Genomic DNA, 25,262 nt, shown 5'->3' with positions numbered 1-25,262 from the left:
CACCAAATCACACCTTACAGCCAACGTCCCAGAATCCTCCATCACCAGTCATCGGAATATCTGTCCCACTGGCAGAACAGACCCAGAGGTGGTGGCACAGTGGTATAGAGTCGTGAGGGAGTGGCGATGGGAGTCCTCAACATTGACTCCACAGCCCATGAAGTCTCATGGCATCAGCTCAAACATGGGCAAGGAAACCTCCTGCTGATTATTACCTACCATCCTGCCTCAGCTGAAGAATCAGTGCTCCTCCATGTTCAACATCGCTTGGAAGAAGCACTGAGGGTAGCAAGTGCATAGAATGTACTCTGGGTGTGGGACTTCAAAGTCCATTACCAAAAGTGGCTCGGTAGCACCACTACTGACCAAGCTGGCCAAGTACTGAAGGACATATCTGCCAGACTGGGCCTGTGGCAGGTGGTGAGAGAACCAAAAAAGGGAAAAACATATTTGATTTCACCAATCTACCTGTTGCAGATGCATCTGTCCGCGATAGTATTGTTAGGAGTGACCATCGCACAGTCCTTGTGGAGATGAAGTCCCGTCTTCACACTGAGGACACCCTCAACCATGTTGTGTGGAACTACCACTGTGCTAAATGGGATAGACTCAGACCAGATCCAGCAGCTCAAAACTGGGCATTCATGAAGCGCTGTGGGCCATCAGCAGCAGCACAATCGTAACCTCATGGTCCGACATATCTCTCACTCTAGCATTAATATCAAGCCAGGGGGCCAACCCTGGTTCAATGTGGAGTGCAGAAGAGGATGCCAGGAGCAGCAAGCATACTTACAAATGAGGTGCCAATCTGGTGAAGCTATAACACAGGACTACATTCATGCTAAACAGTAAAAGCAGCATGCTACAGACAGAACTAAGTGATCCCACAACCAATGGATCAGATCAAAGCTCTGCTGTCCTGCCATATCCAGTTGTGAATGGTGGTCGACAATTAAACAATTAACCAGAGGAGGAGGCTCCAAAAGCATTCCCAATGTTGGGGGAACCCAGGACGTCAGTGCAAAAGACAAGGCTAAAGCATTTGCAAGCATCTTCAGCCAGAAGTGCCAAGTGGATGATCCATTTCGGCCTCCTCCTGAGATCCCCACCATCACAGATGCCAGTCTACAGACAATTCGATTCACTCCACCTGATATCAAGAAAAGGCTGAAGGCACTGGTTACTGCAAAGGCTACAGGCCCTGACAACATCCCAGCTGTAATACTCAAGACTTTTGCTCCAGAACCAGTACAAGTACAACACAGGCATCTACCTGACAATGTGGAAAATTGACCAAGTATGCCCTGTCCACAAAAGCAGGACAAATCCAATCAGGCTAATTACTGCTCGATCAGTCCACTCTCAATCATCAGGGAAGTGATGGAAGGTGTCATCAACAGTGCTATTAATGGCACTTACACAGTAATAACCTGCTCAGTGACGCTCAGTTTGGGTTTCGCCAGGACCTCTCAACTCCTGACCTCTTTACAGTCTTGATCCAAACATGGACAAAAGAGCTGAACTCAAGAGGTGAGGTGAGAGTGATTGCCCTTGATATCAAAGCAGCATTTGAACAAGTGTGGCATCAAGAAGCCCGAGCAAAATTGAAGTCAATGGAAATCAGGGGAGAAAACTCTCCACTGGTTGGAATCATATCTAGCACAAAAGGAAGATGGTTGTGATTGTTGGAAGCCAATCATCTCAGCCCCAGGACATCGCTGCAGGAGTTCCTCAGGTTAGTGTCCTAGGCCCAACCATCTTCAGCTGCTTCATCAATGACCTTCCCTCCATCATAAATGCAGAAGTGGGGATGTTCACTGATGATTCCACAGTGTTCATACCATTCACAACTCCTTAGATACTGAAGCAGTCTGTGTCCGCATGCAGGGCAACATTCAGGCTTGGGCTGTTCAGCGGCAAATGACATTTATGCCACACAAGTATCAGGCAATGATCGTCTCTAACAAGCAAGAATGAATTCATCTCCCCCGACATTCAACGGCATCACCATCACTGAGATTGGTTGCGGTGGTGGTTACCATTGACTAGAAACTTAACTGGACTAACCGTATAAATACCGTGGCTACAAGAGCATATCAGAGGCTGGGAATTCTGCAGTGTGTAACTCACCTCCTGACTCCCCAAAGCCTGTCCACCATCTAGAATGCACAAGTCATGAGTGTGATGGAATACTCGCCACTTGCCTGGATGAGTGCAGCTCCAACAACACTCAGGAAGCTCAACACTATCCAAGACATAGCAGCCCGCTTGATTGGCACCCCATCCACCACTTTAAACATTTACTCCCTCCACCACCAGCACATGATGGCAGCAGCGTGTATTATCTACAAGTTGCACTGCAGTAACCAGCCAAGGCTCCTTTGACTGCACCTTTCAAACCCGTACCCTCTCCCACAAGGACAGCAGATGCATGGTAACAGGATCACCTGTCAGTTCCCCTCCAAGTCACTCGACAACCTGACTTGGAACTATATTGATACTCCTTCACCATCGCTGGGTCAGAATCCTGGATATCCCTCCCTAATAGCAGAATAGGTGTACATACATGACATGGACTGCAGTGGTTTGAGAAAGCGACTCACCACCACCTTATCAAGGGCAATTAGGGATGGGGAATAAATGTTGGCCTTGCCAGCAACACACACATCCCAAGAACGAGTAATTGAATGCTGCCTTTTCTGCCATCCAGGGGTCTGTAAAAGATCCAATAGCACTATTTTGAAGAAGAGTGGGGAAGCTCTCCACAGTGTACTGGCCAATATTTATCCCGCAGTAAATATCACTAAAACAGATTATCTGGTTATTTATTGCATTGCTGTTTGTGGGAGCTTGCTGTGTGCAAACTAGCTGCAGCATTTCCAACATTACAATAGTGACTACAGTTCAAAAGCATTTAATTGGCTGTAAAATGCTTTGGGATATGCTGAGGACATGAAAGGTGTTATATAAATCTAAGTTCTTGCTTTCTTCTCAAAACCAACCTCATTAACCAGGCCTATGTGCACCATTCCAAATCCCTCCCTCCATTCATTCATTCTCACCATCTGTTTCCCTTTCTATAGCGACTGGTGAAATGCTTAGGTTCAATGTTTTTCATTAAAGCTGCTGCAGAACGGTAAGCCTTTGTTGCTGTATTCTAGACCCCAAGCATCGCACAGAATTACAGAGAATTTACAGCATAGAAACATGCTGTTTATACTCCACAAAAGTCTATCTCACAACATATTTGTCTATTCTTTTCTCTCTCATATACTTAGCCAGCTTCCCCTTAAATGTATCTATGCTATTCACCTCAACCACTCCCTGTGGTAGTGAATTTATTCTCACCACCTTCTAGGTAAAGAAATTTCCCATGAATTCCTTATTGGATTTATTAGTGGCTATCTTACATTTATGGCGCTCCCCCAGTTTTGGTCTCTCACACAAGAGGAAACAAGTTCTCTACCCTATCGAACCCCTTCAGAATTTTAAAAGATCTCTTAACCTTCTCTTTTCTAGGGAAAGTACTCCAGTCTGTTCAGTTTTTCCTGATAGTTACAACCTCTCAGTTCTGGTATCATCCTTGAAAATCTTTTTCACATTTTCTCCAATGTCGTTTTTAAAAAAAATGGAGACCAGAACTGTGAACAATATGCTTCAACCAAGGTTCTATATAGGTTTAACATAACTTCCCTGCTTTTGAATTCTATTCCTCCAGAAACAAACCCAGTACTTTGTTCGCATTTGTTAACCAACGTTAACTAACTACTTTTAATAAAAGCAAAATACTGCAGATGCTGGAAATCTGAAATAGAAACAAGAAATGCTGGAAATACTCCGCAGGTCTGGCAGCATCTGTGGAGAGAGAAGCAGAGTTAACGTTTCAGGTCAGTGACCCTTCTTCAGAACTCCTTGCTACTTTTAATGATTTGTGAATCTGTACCCCTAGGTCCTCTACCCTATCGAGACTCTTATTTTCTGAAGAGTATGTGACCAACTTATTCCTCCTACAAAAATGCAATGCCTCACACTTATCTATCTTGGAATTCATTTGCCTGGAGGCCTGAAGAGACGGTTCTCTTCAATCTGCCAGTCTAGGCCTCTATGACAGGAGTCTGAGGATCCACGGAGGTAGCACTGACTTTGGGGCTCTGTCTGAGTGACCCTCCAACAGGTGTCCCGCACAGTGCAGGACGAACTACAGTGATGCAAAACCACAGTATCAAAGGTGCGAGTAACAGATTCCTCCAAATGACTCACCATCTGCTGCACAGTGTCATACATTCTCCAGCACCAGCACCAAGAACAATTGGTTGTACAGAGTCGTACACAGTCTGCAGCACCAGCAACAACACCTGCGTACAATCTGCTGCACGGTGTCATACACAGTCTCCAGCACCAATGAGCAATCTGCTGCACCAGTACCAACATCTGCAGACAATCTGCTGCACAGTGTCACACACAGTCTCCGGCTGGCACCAACCTTCCTTTAAAGCCAGGGTGTATGAGGAGAGCCAATATAAATTAAAGGGTACAATTCTTAAAGGGGTGTAGGAGCAGAGGGACCTGGGGATATATGTGCACAAATCACTGAAGATTGCAGGGCAGGTTGAGAAAACGGTTAATAAGGCATATGGGATCCTGGGCTTCATAAAAAGGGGCATCGAGTACAAAAACAAAGAAGTTATGATAAACGTGTATAAAACATTGGTTTGACCACAACTGGAGTATTGTGTCCAATTCTGGGCACCACACTTTCGGAAGGATGTTAAGGGCATTAGAGAGGGTGCAGAAAAGATTCAAGAGAATGGTTCCTGGGATGAGGAACTTCAATTACTTGGATAGGTTAGAGCAGTTGGGGCTGTTCTCTTTGGAGTAGAGAAGACTAAGAGGAGATTTGATAGGAGTGTTCAAACTCATGATGGGTCTGGACAGGGTAGATGGAGAGAAGCTGTTCTCATTGGTGGAAGGATCCAGAACTAGAGGACATCGATTTAAGGTGATGGGCAAAAGAAGCAACAGTGACATGATGAAATACTTTTTTTTTTTTACACAGCAAGTGGTTAGGATCTGGAATGCAATGCCTCAGAGTGTGGTGAAGGCAGATTCAATCGAGGTCTTCAAAAGAGAACTGGATAATTATCTGACGAGAAAAAATTTGTAGGGCTATGGGGAAAAGGCTGGGGAGTGGAACTAGATGAGTTGCATCGAGATGGTAAGGACACGACAGGCCGAATGGCTTCCTTCTATGCTGTAGCCATTCTTTGATTCTATGAGATCTGGATCTCCAGACTCGAGCCAATGGGCAATGTATGCTCACCCTCTGATCAGGGTACTTCACCCGTCTCCGACCCCCTCATGATCTCCCTTCTGAGGAGTTGCACAGCCTCCGCCATGTACAGAACAAGAACATACAGTTTTAGAGACCCACATTCTGGCTATTATGGACTGTCCTCTCCTATGAGTCATAGTAAAGCCCAGGTGTGAGCAGCAGCCACAGTGAGGGAATGCAGGTGAGTGATTACAGCAAACAATTACATTCCAAGGTGACCCCTTTGTGCATTGATAACATGTTGGAAAATGGAATTGAGGGTTATGGCGATACAAACAGTGCTGTTCGAGTCACATGCAGTTTAAAGAGAGTACAGACACAGTGGTTAGGGAGTCCACGATTGAGGTAGGAAAAGGCCTGATTCTCCATGACTTTTACTTATTCCAATCTTCCATTTGTTTTTAATGGTCCAACATTGTCAGGAAGCTACTCAGCTTTGCACTGGTGAAAGCCAAGCACAAGACGCCTGCCTCCCTTACTGTATTGTACTCACATGACATCGTCACCAAGCATGCTTAACCCTGGCGGCAGAGGGTAGATACTCAAGGCTTGCTCCCAGAACTCCCTTAACCAGGGATCAATTACAGCATCGGGTCTGGACAGGAGAAAGAAGTTAAATCAGAATACATCCCTTTACAGAAATTTCTAAACTGCTTTGGTGAGAGATGGTGTCAAGATTTCAGCAGAAAACAAACAAAATACATAAAAAAGGCAGGTTTCTGCAAATCGGGCAATGATGGGAGGTCTGTGTACCGAGGAACTTCAGACATTGATAGATATAACTAACATTAGGCTCAGATAGTTCACATGAGTAATAATGGATACTTGGGAGTGAACTGCAGGCAGGAATCTAATCAAGGATGTGGAATATTGAGTAACAGAGCAAGTTATAGGCTAGTGTTCAGCTGAATAGTTTGTGTAACATCATTAACCAGGAGAGCAAAGGACATGTCAGTGAGAAGCTGACATTAAATAATGGCCTTGTTTTATTTATAATCCACACATGCTTTGTTCTGAGGTTCTGCTAGTTAATCTGTCCTGAGTCTGTACGATAGAGACAGTAGGGCAGTAAGACATTCGCAAAGCAATACAAACGCTTCTTTGCTGAGTTTTAGCTTTGTATAGAGTTACTGTAATTTTGATATTACACTTCAAGCATTCCCATTCTGCTGCCAGTGCGCCTCAACTTTAGTTTCCTTATCACCATGTGTATGCAGCTCATGTTCCCACACTACACAAGTGTCTCTCTTCAGCACCCAACATGAGTGAATGACCCAAGGAGCATACGGATGGACAATAAACCCAGACTGGCCAGTGTCACATCCTCAAGATAAGTTAAAAGCAAAGCCTGCTTGTGTGAAAAAGAGAGCGAGGAATACCACATGAAGACATTAGTATTGGTCCCGTAATACCGAACACAGTCATTTCTAGGCTTCTAAGCCTTAAACTTTACAAAGTACATCTAGTTAAACTCATAAAAGCAGTCACTATAAGCAATACATCGGACAGGAATCATGGTTTAAGGTGAAATGTGTCGGTGATGAGACAGGTTTGAGTAACATACTTGGGCTCAAACTTTATACATACACCTTCACTCGGTGCATTAGTTTCGGTTTGCATGCGTCATTAACCAACCAGCATGCTTGAAGGGTTTGGGGGATACTCAGAGAGCACTCTTACCCCAGATCATGCTGATCATCACCCAATCCCACAGGCAGCAGTCCATTGGATCCCAGCTGAATCAAACGCTTACTCAACTTCTTGGCAACAAAGTTAAACCTTTAATTAAAAAAAAAATCACATTTAAAATAAAAAAAGCATGCACTGTAGAAATTCGGTCACTTTAAAACATTCAAGTTCAAACATAGTTCCTAACTAGTGGTATTACAGTTACATTACTTACTGTGGTATTATTTAAATACTTCTGGAATCACTCAGATCTGATCAGACTTTGTGTTGTTAGAGAGTTCTTCAAACCTTAGAATTTCGTCACTTTACTTGAGGGGGAGATCATAATTAAATCTTCAATCAAGATTCTCAAGGGTCATATATCAGGCAGATACTCCAGATGGATCTAAGTGACCCAGTTAAGCATATCAGATTGACTTGGTCAGGGGAGCTCGACCGGATCAGCTTTAGCACTTTTACTTCTCAATAAGAAGGATCATGCTCCACACCAAGTCATGAATGCATAAATTCGGTTGACACTGCAGTACAGAACTGAGGGAGTGCTGCATTACCAGCGATGTCATCTTTTGAATTAGGTGTTAAGCTAAGAATTTATCGATCTGTGCTGGTGGGCATTAAAAGCTGGAATGAAAGTGGAAGGACGAAATAAAATGGGTCAAAAAGTATCTTCCTCCAGACCCATCCCAATTATCTTTAAATCTGACAAGTGAGAAAAGTGACACTTTGTAAATGTAATTTTTCCCCTTGTGAACTCTCTCACTTCCTCCCCTGAAGGTGCTGACTTACTGCTGGGATACTGCACCACAGATAGTTTGGTATATCACCCAAGTACCAGTATCCTGCATTAACCTCAACAATGGGCATCTGCAGGCTATTTGACTGCAAGTGGTATCCCATCCTCCCCTAAAATCCACATGTACACTTCCAGGAGTAGTGACTGGATGGCAAGCAAGTGTTGGAACCAATGTCAGATTTTACTCTTCTTTATCCAATGGGCCCAATAGCTGCCCAACTATTCCAGTTAGTGCACCACAGGCTGGGGATCAAACCAGGATACTCATGTCCTGTATACTTCAGTTACTCATTGTACAAACCCACAGAGTGATCCCAAGCAATACAATTATTTAAAACATCTTGTAGTTGGTTTGGAGAGAAGGGGGACAACTTTGACTGACATTCTGTGGCCAGAAGTTGATGCATTTTCTCTCTTGGCCTCTAGTGGCAGACTGGCCAATCACTCAACAGAGACACAAAACTTCACAATTGTGTAATGATGATCATCAGTACTTAAAACCCACTCCCCACAAACTCACCATTCAACTTACTTAGGGTAGGAGGAATCTCCAAGACCCAGGACAGCACAGTCCATCAGAGAGAGGGAGGCTGCAGGAAGGTTCCGTCGAAAGATAAACCGCCAGAATTTCTACAGGGCAAACAGAGAGTTAGCCTGGATCAAACTCGATCACTGTCGGGGAGATGGGGTTGGGGAAGGGTGTACAGCGAGTGGGGACGGGGGTGGGAGACGAAGTCTGACTGTGTGAGTGCGATGAAGTATGATATCAGTACTTGCATAGCACAGGACGATGCAGCTTTGACTGCAGGCTCAACGGTCCCAATACTTACAGGCAGGGAATGGAGGCAGGCCAAAAGTGGCTGAAAAATCCTGCAAGGACAGGGACCTGAGGTCCTGATGAATTTAAAAACAGAACCTCATTATATTTTTTTCTTCCATTTTCCGCCTGGCAGTTGACCAAATTGACAGGCGGGCTGGCTACCTGCCAGGTAGGAAAGCACTTTGGGATAGAGTCCAGCAAATTGGAGGAGAGCAAGCTTCAGATTGGGGCAGAGGCTGAAGAAAGAGGCTGTGATCTGCAGGAAGGAGGGAGAGAGAAAGACCCCATCGGCAGGAGGGAGAGAGGCCATGATCGTTAAGAGAGGGGGGCCACGATTGACAGGAGAGAACGAGAGAAAGGCCCAGCAATTGGCAGGAGAGATAGAGTGAGGCAGGAGACAAAGAGGCTGCGACTAGCAGGAGGGAGAGAGGTCACGATCGGCAAGACAGAAAGAGAGAGGCCATGATTGGCAGGAGGCAGTAGCTGTGATTGGCAAGGGGGTGGAGGGAGGGGGAGAGAGAGAGAGAGAGAAAGAGAGTGGCCACAATTGACAAGAGGGAGAGAGAAGACATAATCAACAGAAGAGAAAGAGGCCATGATCGTTGAGGGTGGCAGAGGTGGGGGTGAGGAGGGAGAGAGAGATGCTGCAATTGGCAGGAAGGTAAGAAAGAAGCTGATCTGCAGGATACAGACTGAAGGCATCCTTGAGGAGTTGTGGGTGGAGCACTCCTGCTCCTCTTGGCTTACAGGCAGTGTTATAAAAGGCATTTACTTTCTAGAGCTGGTGGCTCCTGCCTGAGTTTCTGGAGCCCTGGGAAACCTGGCCAGCAACTCTTAAATCAGGCTCCCAATGGTATTGTGGGACCCTAATTTAAATATGTTAATGAAGTGTCCAACCTCTCCAAGACGGGACACTCGCAGGCCTTGCTAATAGCTGCCATCAAAATGGCAACAGGCACATGCATGTTGGGTTGGTCACTTTGTTATGGTTTAACCCCTTCCTCAACACTGACCTCCTCTCACCTGTTGTGGGGGAGTTAATATCAAGCCCAGTGTCTCCATTACCTAATGCCGTTGGGTTACATGTCATAACTTCCCCACACTGACATGACAGGGGATATCCAGGTCTGAGTCTGTATGGATAGGGGTTGTATCCTGGTCCTAGCTGCATCAAGAATTAATACTGTATGGACAGGGATTGTATTCCAGATTGTACTGGGAGTTAATACTGTATGAGTAGGAGTTGTATTCAGGTCCAGACTGTACCAGGAATTAACAGTGTGGACAGGACTTGTATCCTGGTCCCAGACTGTACCAGGAGTTAACAGTAGGGCGGCACAGTGGCGCAGTGGTTTGCACCGCAGCCTCACAGCTCCAGCGACCCGGGTTCAATTCTGGGAACTGCCTGTGTGGAGTTTGCCAGCTCTCCCTGTGTCTGCGTGGGTTTTCTCCGGGTGCTCCGGTTTCCTCCCACAAGCCAAAAGACTTGCAGGTTGGTAGGTAAATTGGCCATTATAAATTGCCCCTAGTATAGGTAGGTGGTAGGGAAATATAGGGACAGGTGGGGATGTGGTAGGAATATGGGATTAGTGTAGGATTAGTATAAATGGGTGGTTGATGCTCGGCACAGACTCGGTGGGCCGAAGGGCCTGTTTCAGTGCTGTATCTCTAAACTAAACTAAACTAGATAGTACGAACAGAAATTGTATTTTGATCCCAGACTGTACCAGGAGTTAATATTGTATGAACAGCAGTTGTATCCTGGACCCAGACTGTAACAGGAGTTAACATTGTTTGGACAGGAATTGTATTCTATTGGTACACAAGAACACAAGAAATAGGATCAGGAGTAGAACATACTGCCCATCGAGCCTGCTCTTCCATTCAAAATGATCATGGCTGATCTTAGAATTCAACTCCACTTTCCCGCTCACTTGCCATACCCCTTGATTCCCTGAGAGACCAAAAATCTGTCTATCGCAGCCTTAAATGTATTCAACAATGGAGCATTCACAACCCTCTGGGGTTAGAATTCCAAAGAGTCACAACCCTTTGAGTGAAATAATTTCTCATCTCAGTCCTAAATGATCAGGCCCCTTATCCTGAGACTGTGCCCCCCTCCCAACCCCCGTGTTTTAGATTCCCCGACAAGCAGAAATAATCTGTCAGTGTCTACCCTATCCAGCCCCTTTGGAATCTTATATGTTTCAATGAGATCACCTCTCATTCTTCTAAACTCCAGAGAATATAAGTCTAGTTTACATAACCTATCACAGGACAAACCCATCATCCCAGGGACCAATCTGGTGAACCTTCGCTGCACTGCCTCCAATGCAAATACATCCTTTTTTAAATGTGGAGACCAAAACTGCGCACAGTATTCCAGATGTGAAGTTAACACAGTATGGAGAGGGATTAACACAGTATGGATAGGGATCGTATCCTGGTCCCAGACTGTACCAGGAGTTAACACTGTAGGAACAGGAGTTGTATTCTGGTCCCGACTGTACCAGGAGTGCACACTGTATGGACAGGGATTGTATTCTACTCTCAGACATACCAGGAGTGTACACTGTATGAACAGGAATTGGATTCTGGTCCCAGACCTTACTAGGAGTAAATACTGTGTGGGGAGGGAGAAACCAAACTCATGTTACTGTACATATTCTGCACTGCGTGAAACTTATTGATGGCTTATGTCATCCAAACATTCAAGTGAATTACAAGGCTGTAAATGCTCCCCTTAACTACATTCTACTTAAATTTGGTCCTAAATGTTCAAAGGACCCATTTCCCCAGCTGGTGAGAGGCGGTTTCAGCTGGTGTTAGTGTACCTTCATATTGTCCGGAGGTTCACCCTGGCCGGTGGTGGAGCAGACAAACACCACCAGGGGCTCCTGGATCAGGTCAGCCTGAGCAGGAAGAGAAAAAGACAGTTAGAACATCAGAGTACCAGGCTTGGCTCGAGAGCACAGTCTATCTGACGTGTAAGCAAGAAATCAGTGCAGGAGCTGCTCCCTCATTTCAGTTACAGGTCCAAGCGGCTCTGTGCATTTGCACGTCAGAGTATCAGTGGAAACTGCAACAACCACCTGCATTTCTATAGCACATTTAATATCGTAAAACAACCCAAGGCACTTCTCAGGAATGTTATAAAACAAAAGTTGCCACGTAAGAAGATATTAGAACATATGACCCATAGCTTGGTCAAAGAGATAGGTTTTAAGCAGCATCTTAAAGGAGGAGAGAGAGGTAGAGGGGTTTTTGGAGGTAATTCCAGAGCATGAAGGCAGGGTTGTGATTAAAGCAGGGATGCTCAAAAAGCCAAAATTGGAGGAACGCATAGATCTCAGAGGGTTGTAGGGTTGGGGGAGATTGCAGTCTTAGAGAGGGGCGAGCCATAGAGGGATTTGAAAACAAGGTTGAGAATTTTAAAACTGAGGTGTTGCCAGACCAGGAGCCAATGCAGGGCAGTGAGCATAGGAGTGACTGGTGAACGGAATTTGGGATTTAGGATACAGACAGCAGAGTTTCAATGATCTTAAGCTTACAGAGAGTGGAAGATGGAAGGTCGGCCAGATGAGCTTAAGAATACAAGGAATAGGAGTCGGAGATGGCCATACAGCCCCTCGAGCCTGTGCTGCCATTCAATAAGATAATGGCTGACCTTCTACATCAACTCCACTTTACTATCCTGTCTTCATAATCCCCAGAGGGCTGAATTGGTAAGGACAGCAGGTTTCCTTCCCTCACTAGTGAACCAGTTGGAGTTTTATGACAACTTGGCAGCTTCATGGTCACCTTTATTGATAGCTTTTTTATTTTTATTTCCAGATTTATTTGACTGAATTCAAATTCTGAAACTGCCAGGAAGTGGAAGTAGATGGTCTTGGTGATGGAGCAGATGTGTGGCTGGAAGCTCAGCTCAGGGTCAAATAGCACATCAAGGTTGCGAACAGTTTGGTTCAGCTTTAGATAGAGGCCAAGGAAAAGGATGGAGTCGATGGCTGGGGAACTGATTTTGCAGTGGGGACTTAAGACAATGGTTTTGGTCTTCCTAATATTTAATTATAGGAACTTTCTGCTCATTTATTAATGGATGTCAGTGACGCAACATGACAAATCAAAGACAGTGGATAGGTTGACAGAGGTGGTCGTGAAGCAGAGCTGGGTGTCGTGAGCATACGTGGGGAATCTGACATGTTTTTGGATGATATCGACGAAGGAAGCATGTTGATGAAAAATAGGAGGGGACCAAGGTTAGATCCTTATGGGACTCCAGAGATAACAGTGTAGAAGTGGGAAGAGAAGCCACTGCAGAGATTCTCTGGCTACAATAGGATACACAAGAATGGAACCTAGCGAGGGCAGTCCCACTCAGCTGGACTGCAGAGGAGGTGCTGTAGGTCGGTGCGATCAACCATGTCAATGCATACAGGCACCAAGGCTCCTTTGACAGCACCTTCCGACCCACGACCTTTACCACCTTGAAGGATAAGAGCAGCAAATGCATGGGAACATCACCATCTGCAAGTTCCCCTCCAAGTCACACACCATCCTGACTTGGAACTATATCGCCGTTCCTTCACTGTCACTGGGTCAAAATCCTGGAACTCCCTTCCTAACAGCACTGTGTGTATACCTACCTCACACGGACTGCAGTGGTTCAAGAAGGCAACTCACCATCACCTTCTCAAGGGCAATTAGGGATGGGCAATAAATGCAAAAAAGGCAGGTAGAGGAGGTTGATGAGGGATACCATGATTACAGTCCTAAAGGATGTCATTCTTGCCTTTGAAAAGGGCAGTTTCAATGCTGTGGCAGAGTCAGAAACCTGATTAGAGGCTTTCAAACATGGAGTTCCAGAAAAGATAGGCACAGAATCTCAGAATTGTTACAGCGCAGGAGACTATTCGGCCCATCGTGTCTCCGCTGGCTCTCCGAGTAATTCACTTAGTGTCATTCTCCTGCCTTCTCCCCATTACCCTGTACATTCTTCCTTTTCAGGTAACTATCTAATTCCCTTTTGTACGCCTCAATTGAACCTAGCTGCACCGCACTCTCTGGCAGTGCATTCCAGATCGTAACCACCCGCTGTTTGATCAAGTTTTTCAGATCACCATTGCTTCTTTTGCCAATTACCTTAAATCTGTACCCTCTCGTTCTTGAGCCTTTCATGAGTGGGAACCATTTCTCCCTATCTGCTCTGTCCAGACTCCTAATGATTTTGAATACCTCAATCAAATCTCCTCTCAGCCTTCCCTTCTCCAAGGAAAACAATCCTAACTTCTCCAATCTAACTTCGTAAATGAAGTTCCTCATCCCTGGAACCATTCTTGTGAATCTTTTCTGCACTCTCTCCAATGCCTTCACATCTTTCCTTAAATGCAGTGCCCAGAACTGAATGTAATACTCCAGCTGAGGCCAAACTAGCGTCTTATACAAGTTCAACATAATCTCCTTGCTCTTGTACTCTATGCCCCTGTTAATAAAGCCTAGGATACTGTCTGCTTTATTAACCACTCTCTCAACCTGTCCTGCCACCTTCAATGACTTAAGCACATATACACCCAGGTCCCTCTGTTCCTACACCCCTTTTAGAATTGTACCCTTTATTTATCATCTCTCCATGTTCTTCCTCCATGTGAATCACTTCACATTTCTCCACATTGAACTCCATCTGCCACCTGCCTGCCCATTCCACCAGTTTGTCCATGGCTTTTGGAGTGCTACACTACCGTCCTCACAGTTCACAATGCTTCCAAGTTTCGTTTCATCTGCAAATTTTGAAATTGTGCCCTGTACACCAAGGTCTAGGTCATTAATATACATCAGGAAGAGCAAGAGTCCCAACACTGATCTCTGGGGAACTCCACTACAAACCTTCCTCCAGCCCGTAAAACATCCATTAACTACCTACTCTCTGTTTCCTGTCACTCAGCCAATTTTGCATCTATGTTGCTAATGTCCCTTTTATTCCATGAGCTATAACTTTGCTCACAAGTCAGTTGTGTGGCACTATATCAAATGCCTTTTAGAAGTCCACGTACACCACATTAACAGCATTGCCCTCATCAACTCTCATGTTAACCCTTCAGCCAGACCAAGCGGACCTGCAAGGGGACAGGCACCGGCGAGCGGGAGTTCCAGCAGTTTAAAAGAGGCATACTCTCACAGGGATAGCGAGAGTGTTTCAGGACTGACGTCACAGTTCAGAAAGTGACGTGTTGCAAGGGGAGGCAGCTGATTGGTATGTAGGAATAGGTGAGTATTTCTACCCTTTTTTACAACTTTCAATAGCTGAAGTAAAAGTAAAGGCAGGGAATTTAGATTGTAGTAGGTAGTGTTTGGAGTAGAATAAGGTCCCTGTTGTAATTAGTACTCAAAATTAAAGGGAGTAACTAAGGAGCTCAATCTAAGGCTAAATCATGGCAGGAGAGTTCAGCCCCGTGGCATGCTCCTCCTGTGCTATGTGGGAAATCAGGGACACTGGAAGTGTCCCTGGCGACCACGTGTGCAGCAAGTGTGTCCAGCTGCAGCTACTAGCTGACCGCATTGCGCAGCTGGAGCTGCGGATGGACTCACTGTGGAGCATCCACGATGCTGAGGACGTCATGGATAGCACGTTTAGCCAGGTGGTCATGTTGCAGGTGTAGGGGTCCCTGTGGCCATCCCTCTCTCAAATAGATATTCTGCTTTGGATACTGTTGGGGGGATGGCCTCCCAGGGGAAAGCACAACGGCCAAGTTCGTGGCACCACAGATGGCTCTGCTGCTCAGGAGGGGGTGAAAAAGAGTGGGAGAGCCATTCTGATAGGGGATTCAATTGTAAGGGGAACAGACAGGCGTTTCTGTGGCCGCATACCAGACTCCAGATGGTATGTTGCCTCCCTGGTGCTAGGGTTAAGGATGTCTCGGAGCGGCTGCAGCACATTCTGAAGGTGAACAGTCAGAGGTCGTGATACACATTGGTACCAACGACATAGGTAGAAAGAGGGATGAGGTCCTGCAACAAGAATTTAGGGAGCTAGGTAGCAGATTAAAAAGCAGGACTTCAAAGGTTGTAATCTCTGGATTATTCCCAGTGCCACGTGCTAGTGAGTATAGGAATAGGAGGATGGAGCAGATGAATGCGTGGCTGAGGAGGTGGTGCAGGAGGGAGGGCTTTAGTTTCCTGGATCACTGGTCTGTTTCTGGCAAAGGTGGGACCTGTACAAGTTGGACGGGTTGCACCTGAACCAGAACGGGACCAACATCCTTGCTGGGAGGTTTGCTAGTGCTGTTGTGGGGTGGGGGGGGGGGGTGGGGGGGAGGGGAAGGGGTTTAAACTAATTCGGCAGTGGGGTGGGGTACAGAGTGGAGGTACAGTAGGAGGTGATGCACAGCCAAATATAGAAGAGGAAATGAGTCAGTCCGGAAGGCAAAGCAAATATAGACCTGTAAAGGTACAAGTGAAAAATGCAATGCTGGATTGCATCTATTTTAATGCAAGGAGTCTTACGAGTAAGGCAAATGAATTGAGGGCATTGATTAGCACATGGGATTATGATATTGCTATCATGGTTGAGGGAGGGGTAGGTCTGGCAGCTCAATATTCCAGGGTATAGAAACTTCAGGCATGAGAGGGGAGGGGGTAAAAGAGGAGATGGCATTGCACTGTTAATCAATGAGTCAATTACTGCAGTAAGGAGGGATGATATCTTAGAAGGTTCCTCAAATGAGGCCATATGAGTAGAACTTAAAAACAAAAAGCAGCAATCATTTGGCTGGGAGTGTACTACAGGCCACCAAACAGTCAGAGAGAGATAGAGGAGCAGATATGTAGGCAAATCTCAAAGAGTGTAAAAATAATAGGGTAATAATAGTAGGGGATTTCAACTTCCCCAATATCAACTGGGATAGTCTTAGTGCAAAAGGCTTAAATGGGTGGAATTCTTAAAATGCATACAGGAGAGCTTTTTGAGCCAGTATGTAGAAAGTCCTACAAGAGAAGGGGCAGTACTGGACCTAATCCTAGGGAATGAAGCCCGACAAGTGGTAGAAGTGTCAGTGGGGGATCATTTTGGGGATAGTGACCATAACTCTGTAAGAAATAAGGTAGTTATGGAAAAGGACAAAGATGGACCGAAAATAAAGGTACTGAATTGGGGGAAGGCCGATTTTGAGATGATAAAACAGGATCTGGCCAAAGTGGACTGGGAGCAGCTACTTGTAGGAAAGTCGACATCAGATCAGTGGGAGTCATTCAAAGAGGAAATAGTGAGGGTTCAGAGCCAACATGTACCCATTAAGGTGAAGGGTAGGACCAACAAGTCCAGGGAACTCTGGATGTCAAGGGATATAGAGGATTGGATCAGTTAAAAAAAGGAGGCTTATGGCAGATTCAGAGTGCTGAAAACAGTGGAGACACTACAGGAGTATAGAAAGTGTAGAGGGCTACTTAAAAAAGTAATTAGGAGAGAGAAGAGGGGACATGAAAAAACACTGGCGGGCAAGATAAAGGAAAATCCTAAGGCGTTTTATAAGCATATTAAGGGCAAGAGGATAACCAGTGAAAGAGTAGGGCCCATTAGAGACCAAAGTGGCAATCTGTGTGTGGAGCTGGAGGACATAGGTGAGGTTTTAAATGATTACTTTTCATCTGTGTTCACTATGGAGAAGGACGATGCAGGTGTAGAGATCAGGGAAGAGGATTGTGATATACTTGAACATATTAGCATTGAAAGGGAGGAAGTATTAGCTGTTTTAGCGGGCTTAAAAGTGGATAAATCCCCAGGCCCAGATGAGATGTATCCCAGGCTGTTATGTGAGGCAAGGGAGGAGACAGCAGGGGGCTCGGACACAAATTTTCAAATCCTCTCTGGCCACAGGAGAAGTGCCAGAGGACTGGAGGACAGCGAATGTGGTACCATTATTCAAGAAGGGTAGCAGGGATAAAACAGGTAATTACAGGCTGGTGTGTCTAACATCAGTGGTAGGGAAAATATTGGAAAAAATTCTGAGGGACAGAATTAATCTCCACTTGGAGAGGCAGGGATTAATCAGGCTAGTCAGCATGGCTTTGTCAGGGGGAGATTGTGTCCGACTAACTTGATTGAATTTTTTGTGGTGGTGACAAAATGTGTAGATGAGGGTAAAGCAGTGATGTAGTCCACATGGACTTCAGTAAGGCTTTTGATAAGGTCCCGCATGGGAGATTGGTTAAGAAGGTAAGAGCCCATGGGATCCAGGGCAATTTGGCAAATTGGATCCAAAATTGGCTTAGTGGCAGGAGGCAGAGGGTAAAGGTCGAGGGTTGTTTTTGCGAGTGGTAGCCTGTGACCAGTGGTGTACCGCAGGGATCTGTGCTGGGACTCTTGCTGTTTGTAGTGTACATTAATGATTTAGATGTGAATATAGGAGGTATGATCAGTAAGTTTGCAGATGACACGAAAATTGGTGGTATCGTAAATAGTGAGGAGCAAAGTCTTAGATTGCAGGATGATACAGATGGGCTGGTAAGATGGGCAGAGCAGTGGCAAATGGAATTTAATCCTGAGAGGTGTGAGGTGATGCATTTTGGGAGGACTAACAAGGCAAGGGAATATACAATGGATGGTAGGACCCTAGGAAGTACAGAGGGTCAGAGGGACCTTGGTGGACTTGTCCATAGATCACTGAAGGCAGCAGCACAGGTAGATAAGGTGGTTAGGAAAGCATATGGGATACTTGCCTTTGTTAGCCAAGGCATAGAATATAAGAGCAGGGAGGTTATGATGGAGCTGTATAAAATGCTAGTTAGGCCACAGCTGGAGTACTGTGTACAGTTCTGGGCACTGGAGAGGATGCAGAGGAGATTCACCAGGATGTTGCCTGGGTTGGAATATTTCAGCTATGAAGAGAGACTGAAAAGGCTAGGGTTGTTTTCCTTGGAGCAGAGAAGGCTGAGGGGAGATATGATTGAGGTATACAAAATTATGACATTGATAGGTTAGATAGGAAGAAACTTTTTCCCTTAGCGGAGGGGTCAATAACCAGGTGGCATAGATTTAAGGTAAGGTGCAGGACGTTTAGAGGGGGTTTGAGGGAAAAAAAATTCCCCCAGAGGGTGGTTGGAATCTGGAACACACTGCCTGAAGAGGTGGTAGAGGCAGGAACCCTTACAACATTTAAGAAGTATTTAGATGAGCACTTGAAACGGAATAGCATACAAGACTGCGGGCCAAGTGCTGGAAAATGGAACTAGAATAGTTAGGTCCTTGATGGCCAGCACAGACACGTTGGGCCGAAGGGTTTGTTTCTGTGCTGTATAACTCTATGACTCTAAAAAAAAAAAACTCCAGCAAGTTAGTAAAACACGATTTTCCCTTAACAAATCCATGCTGCCTTTCCTTCGTTAACCTACATTTGTCCATGTGACTGTTAATTTTGCCTTGAATTATTGTTTCTATAAGTTTCCCACCACTGAAGTTAAACTAACTGGCCTGTAGTTGCTGGGCTGATGTTTACATCCTTTTTTGAATAAGGGTGCAACTTTTGAAATTTTCCAGTCCTCGGGCACCAACTCAAGTCGAAGGACAAAGAACAAAGAACAAAAGAAAATTCCAGCACAGGAACAGGCCCTTCGGCCCTCCAAGCCTGCGCCGATCCAGATCCTCTATCTAAACCTGTCGCCTATTTTCTAAGGGTCTGTATCCCTTTACTTCCTGCCCATTCATGCATCTGTCTGGATACATCTTAAAAGACGCTATCGTGCCCGCGTCTACCACCTCCGCTGGCAACGCGTTCCAGGCACCCACCACCCTCTGCGTAAAGAACTTTCCACGCATATCCCCCCTAAACTTTTCCCCTCTCACTTTGAACTCGTGACCCCTAGTAATAGAACCCCCCACTCTGGGAAAAAGCTTCTTGCTATCCACCCTGTCTATACCTCTCATGATTTTGTACACCTCAGTCAGGTCCCCCCTCAACCTCCGTCTTTCTAATGAAAATAATCCTAATCTACTCAACCTCTCTTCATAGCTAGCGCCCTGCCCTCCATACCAGGCAACATCCTGGTGACCCTCCTCTGCCACCTCTCCAAAGTATCCACATCCTTTTGGTAATGTGGCGACCAGAACTGCACGCAGTATTCCAAATGTGGCCGAACCAAAGTCCTATACAACTGTAACATGACCTGCCAACACTTATACTCAATACCCTGTCCGATGAAGGAAAGCATGCCGTATGCCTTCTTGACCACTCTATTGACCTGCGTTGCCACCTTCAGGGAACAATGGACCTGAACACCCAAATCTCTCTGTACATCAATTTTCCCCAGGACTTTTCCATTTATTGTATAGTTCAATCTTGAATTGGATCTTCCAAAATGCATCACCTCGCATTTGCCCGGATTGAACTCCATCTGCCATTTCTCTGCCCAACTCTCCAATCTATCTATATTCTGCTGTATTCTCTGACAGTCCCCTTCACTATCTGCTACTCCACCAATCTTAGTGTCGTCTGCAAACTTGCTAATCAGACCACCTATACTTTCCTCCAAATCATTTATGTATATCACAAACAACAGTGGTCCCAGCACGGATCCCTGTGGAACACCTGGTCACACGTCTCCATTTTTAGAAACTCCCTTCCACTGATACTCTCTGTCTCCTGTTGCCCAGCCAGTTCTTTATCCATCTGGCTAGTACACCTTGGACCCCGTGCCACTTCACTTTCTCCATCAGCCTACCATGGGGAACCTTATCAAACGCCTTACTGAAGTCCATGTATATGACATCCACAGCCCTTCCCTCATCAATCAACTTTGTGACTTCCTCAAAGAATTCTATTAAGTTGGTAAGACATGACCTTCCCTGCACAAAACCATGTTGCCTATCACTGATAAGCCCATTTTCTTCCAAATGGGAATAGATCCTATCCCTCAGTATCTTCTCCAGCAGCTTCCCTACCACTGACGTCAGGCTCACCGGTCTATAATTACCTGGATTATCCCTGCTACCCTTCTTCAACAAGGGGACAACATTAGCAATTCTCCAGTCCTCCGGGACCTCACCCGTGTTTAAGGATGCTGCAAAGATATCTGTTAAGGCCCCAGCTATTTCCTCTCTCGCTTCCCACAGTAACCTGGGATAGATCCCATCCGGACCTGGGGACTTGTCCACCTTAATGCCTTTTAGAATACCCAACACTTCCTCCCTCCTTATGCCGACTTGACCTAGAGTAATCAAACATCTATCCCCAACCTCAACATCCGTCATGTCCCTCTCCTCGGTGAATACCGATGCAAAGTACTCGTTTAGAATCTCACCCATTTTCTCTGACTCCACGCATAACTTTCCTCCTTTGTCCTTGAGTGGGCCAATCCTTTCTCTAGTTACCCTCTTGCTCCTTATATATGAATAAAAGGCTTTGGGATTTTCCTTAACCCTGTTTGCTAAAGATATTTCATGACCCCTTTTAGCTCTCTTAATTCCTCGTTTCAGATTGGTCCTACATTCCCGATATTCTTCCAAAGCTTCGTCTTTCTTCAGCCGCCTAGACCTTATGTATGCTTCCTTTTTCCTCTTAGCTAGTTTCACAATTTCACCTGTCATCCATGGTTCCCTAATCTTGCCATTTCTACCCCTCATTTTCACAGGAACATGTCTCTCCTGCACGCTAATCAACCTCTCTTTAAAAGCCTCCCACATATCAAATGTGAATTTATCTTCAAACAGCTGCTCCCAATCTACATTCCCCAGCTCCTGCCGAATTTTGGTACAGTTGGCCTTCCCCCAATTTAGCACTCTTCCTTGAGGACCACTCTCGTCTTTGTCCATGAGTATTCTAAAACTTACGGAATTGTGATCACTATTCCCAAAGTAGTCCCCTACTGAAACTTCAACCACCTGATCGGGCTCATTCCCCAACACCAGGTCCAGTATGGCCCCTTCCCGAGTTGGACTATTTACATACTGCTCTAGAAAACCCTCCTGGATGCTCCTTACAAATTCTGCTCCATCTAGACCTCTAACATTAAGTGAATCCCAGTCAATGTTGGGAAAATTAAAATCTCCTATCACCACCACCCTGTTGCTCCTACATCTTTCCATAATCTGTTTACATATTTGTACCTCTATCTCACGTTTGCTGTTGGGAGGCCTGTAGTACAGCCCCAACATTGTTACCGCACCCTTCCTATTTCTGAGTTCTGCCCATATTGCCTCACTGCTCGAGTCCTCCATAGTGCCCTCCTTCAGCACAGCTGTGATATCCTCTTTGACCAGTAATGCAACTCCTCCACCCCTTTTACCTCCCTCTCTATCCCGCCTGAAGCATCGATATCCTGGGATATTTAGTTGCCAATCGTGCCCTTCCCTCAACCAAGTCCCAGTAACAGCAATAACATCATACTCCCAGGTTCTAATCCAAGCCCTAAGTTCATCTGCCTTACCTACTACAATTCTTACATTAAAACAAATGCACCTCAGACCACCAGTCCCTTTGCGTTCATCATCTGCTCTCTGCCTACTCTTCCCCTTAGTCACGCTGACTTCATTATCTAGTTCCTTACAGGCTTTAGTTACTACCTCCTGACTGTCCACTGACCTCCTCATTTGGTTCCCATCCCCCTGCCACATTAGTTTAAACCCTCCCCAACAGCGTTAGCAAAAGCACCCCCAAGGACATTGGTTCCAGTCCGGCCCAGGTGTAGACCGTCCAATTTATAATAGTCCCACCTCCCCCAGAACCGGTCCCAATGTCCCAAAAATCTGAACCCCTCCCTCCTGCACCATCTCTCAAGCCATGCATTCATCCTGACTATTCTTTCATTTCTACTCTGACTAGCACTTGGCACTGGTAGCAATCCTGAGATTATTACCTCTGAGGTCCTACTTTTTAACTTGGCTCCTAACTCCCTAAATTCTGCTTGTAGGACCTCATCCCATTTTTTACCTATATCATTAGTGCCTATGTGCACAATGACAACTGGCTGTTCACCCTCCCCCTTCAGAATGTTCTGCAGCCGATCTGAGACATCCCTGATCCGTGCACCTGGGAGGCAACATACCATTTGGGAGTCTCGTTTTCGACCACAGAACCGCCTATCTACTCCCCTTACAATCGAATCCCCTATGACTATAGCCCTTCCACTCTTTTTCCCGCCTTTCTGAACAGCAGAGCCAGCCATGGTGCCATGAACCTGGCTACTGCTGCCTTCCCCTGGTGAGCCATCTCCCTCAACAGTATCCAAAACGGTATACCTGTTTTGGAGGGAGATGACCGCAGGGGACACCTGCGCTGCCTTCCTGCTCTTTCTCTGCCTTTTGGTCACCCATTTCCTTTCTCCCTCAGCAATCCTAATCTGCGGTGTGACCAATTCGCTAAACGTGCTATCCACGACCTCCTCAGCATCGCGGATGCTCCAAAGTGAGTCCATCCGCAGCTCCAGAGCCGTCATGCGGTCTAGCAAGAGCTGCAGCTGGACACACTTCCAGCACGTGAAGGAGTCAGGGACATCAGCCATGTCCCTGAGCTCCCACATTGAGCAAGAGTGAAGACTGCAAAATTATGGCCAGTGATTCTGCAATTTCCGCTCTCACTTCCCTCAGTATCTTTGAATGCATCTCATCCGGTCCTGGTGCTTTATCAACTTTAAGAGTAGACAGCCTGTCTAATAGATTCTCCTTATCTATTTTAAAAACTTCTAGTGTATTAATTACCTCTTCTTTCACCATGGCCTGGGTAGCATCTTCTTCCTTAGTAAAGACAGATGCAAAGTATTCATTTAATACCTCAGCTACTCCCCGTCTCCATGCGTAAATCCTGCTTTTGGTCCCTAATCAGCCCTACTCCAGATTTAGGAGGCGACAACATGTTCAAGGGCTTTGCAGAAGAAAGGGAGTTTGGAGAGGAGGTGGTAGTTTGAAAGGATAATAGGGTCAAAAATGAGTTTTCTGAGGAGGGGGTTGATGACAACAGACTTGAAAGGGAGGGAAACAGTTCCTCAGGAGAGGGAAAAGCAATAGCTTGTGTGGAGCTCCCTCCAAATCTCTGACTATCAGCACAGGAAGGAAGAAAGGAAAAGACTTGTTGACATTGCGCTTTTCACAATTTCAGGATGTTACAAAGCTCTTTACAGACAATGAAGTATGTTTGCAGTGTAGTCACTATTGCAATTTAGGAAACACTGCAGCCAACCTGTATGCAGCAACATCCCATGTGCAGTATTGAGCTTATAACCCAATAATCTGGTAAACATTGGCCAGTACACTGGGAAGAACTCCTCTGTTCCTCAGATAGTATCATGTTCACCTGGGAGGGAAGTCAGGGAATCAGTTTAACATTTCATTTGAATGATGGCATCTCTGACAGTGCAGCACTCCCTCAGTACTGGATTGGAGTATCAGCCTAGATTATGAACTCAAGTCTCTGGAGTAGGACTTGAACTCACACCTTCTGACTCAGAGATGAGAGTGATACCAATGAATCACAGAAAACACCTTAGTGTCAATGCCAAGTGACAGCCACCTCGAGATGTAGATCTTCTTCTGATCTACCAATGGTACTTTCATCACCGAGTCCCCATCACCATCATCCTAGGGTCACCAGTGAGCAGAAGCTGAACACAGCCAATGTGGCTACAGGGAAGAGGCTGGGTATTCCGCAGAGTGACTCACGTCCTGACCCTTAAAGCCTCTTTACTATCTAAAAGGCTCGAGTCAGGAGGTTGAAAACTAACCACTCACCTGGGTGGGGCCAGCCACAACACTCAGGAAGCTCAGTACCATCCAGATCAGAGCAGTTCACTTAATCAGTGTCCCTGCCACTGGACTCAATATCCATCCCTACCTACAGGACTGGCTGACTGCAGCAACTCTTCAAGGTTACTTCAACATCACTACCTTCCCTGCAACCATCAGTGCAGCAACATTATGGGATCACCACTTGCAAGTTCACCTCAGGGTCCACTTCACAGTCAGATACTATTGTGACTTAAATATGCATTGCCATTCCTTTATTATTGCTGGGTCAGAACCCTGAAATATCTCTACCTAATACCTTTGTGGGAGCAAGATCGCCTCCTTTAATAGTGGTCACCACGCAGTAAGCACGGGCAATAAAGGCTACTTTTTAAAGTTCTGAATTCTTCTCCCCATGATGGTGGAGGAATTAAAAAAGACTCAAAGGTTAAGAAAGGGCAGAACTTAACATCCTCCATCTAGTTCCATCTGAAGTACGAATTATAATTTTAACTGAGAGATGCAGAAAAAGGAATCATTGAGAAACAGAACAACAGGAAGAAAGAAATAAGAACTTGAATTTATATGGTACCTTTCATGACAATGAAAGAACAGTGAAATACATTCAAGTCAGGATGGTGTCTGACTTATAGGGCAGAATGTCCTCATGATATTGTTGCTCTTGTATTTCTCAGTCGTACATGTTGCAGGTGTGGGGGGTGACGTTGAAGTGACCTTATGACTAGTTCATCTGTTTCTGGTGGACTTAATTGAAGGAGCAATGTTGACCAGGAAAACTCCTGAAAAGTGCCATGGAAACTTGAATGCCCGGCAGAACAGGCAAATAGTTTCATGGCACCTCTATAGTGCAGCACTCCGTGCATGCTGCATTGAAAAGCAGTCTGGATTATGGACTCAAATATAT

At 45.6% G+C, this 25,262-nt stretch overlaps 1 protein-coding gene across 2 annotated transcripts in view; it reads right to left on the bottom strand.

Annotated features, from left to right (window-relative positions):
• ndor1 (NADPH dependent diflavin oxidoreductase 1) overlaps positions 1-25,262 on the bottom strand; it is an 83,539-nt gene that overhangs the window by 31,601 nt on the left and 26,676 nt on the right. The window contains exons 4-7 of one of the 2 annotated variants that reach the window (XM_068012807.1): positions 11,469-11,546; positions 8,347-8,444; positions 7,013-7,111; positions 5,826-5,927 (exon numbers count right to left, since the gene is read on the bottom strand). In XM_068012807.1, coding sequence (XP_067868908.1) covers positions 5,826-5,927; positions 7,013-7,111; positions 8,347-8,444; positions 11,469-11,546 — 377 coding nt within the window. The remainder of the gene's footprint in view (positions 1-5,825; positions 5,928-7,012; positions 7,112-8,346; positions 8,445-11,468; positions 11,547-25,262) is intronic. The other variant, XM_068012808.1, reaches the window with a different exon arrangement.

This window comes from Heterodontus francisci, chromosome 32 (genome assembly GCF_036365525.1).
Source record: "Heterodontus francisci isolate sHetFra1 chromosome 32, sHetFra1.hap1, whole genome shotgun sequence".
NCBI classification, from domain to species: Eukaryota; Metazoa; Chordata; class Chondrichthyes; order Heterodontiformes; family Heterodontidae; genus Heterodontus; species Heterodontus francisci.
The sequence above is the reverse complement of the archived record's forward strand: the minus strand, read 5'-3'. Positions and strand labels throughout refer to the sequence as shown.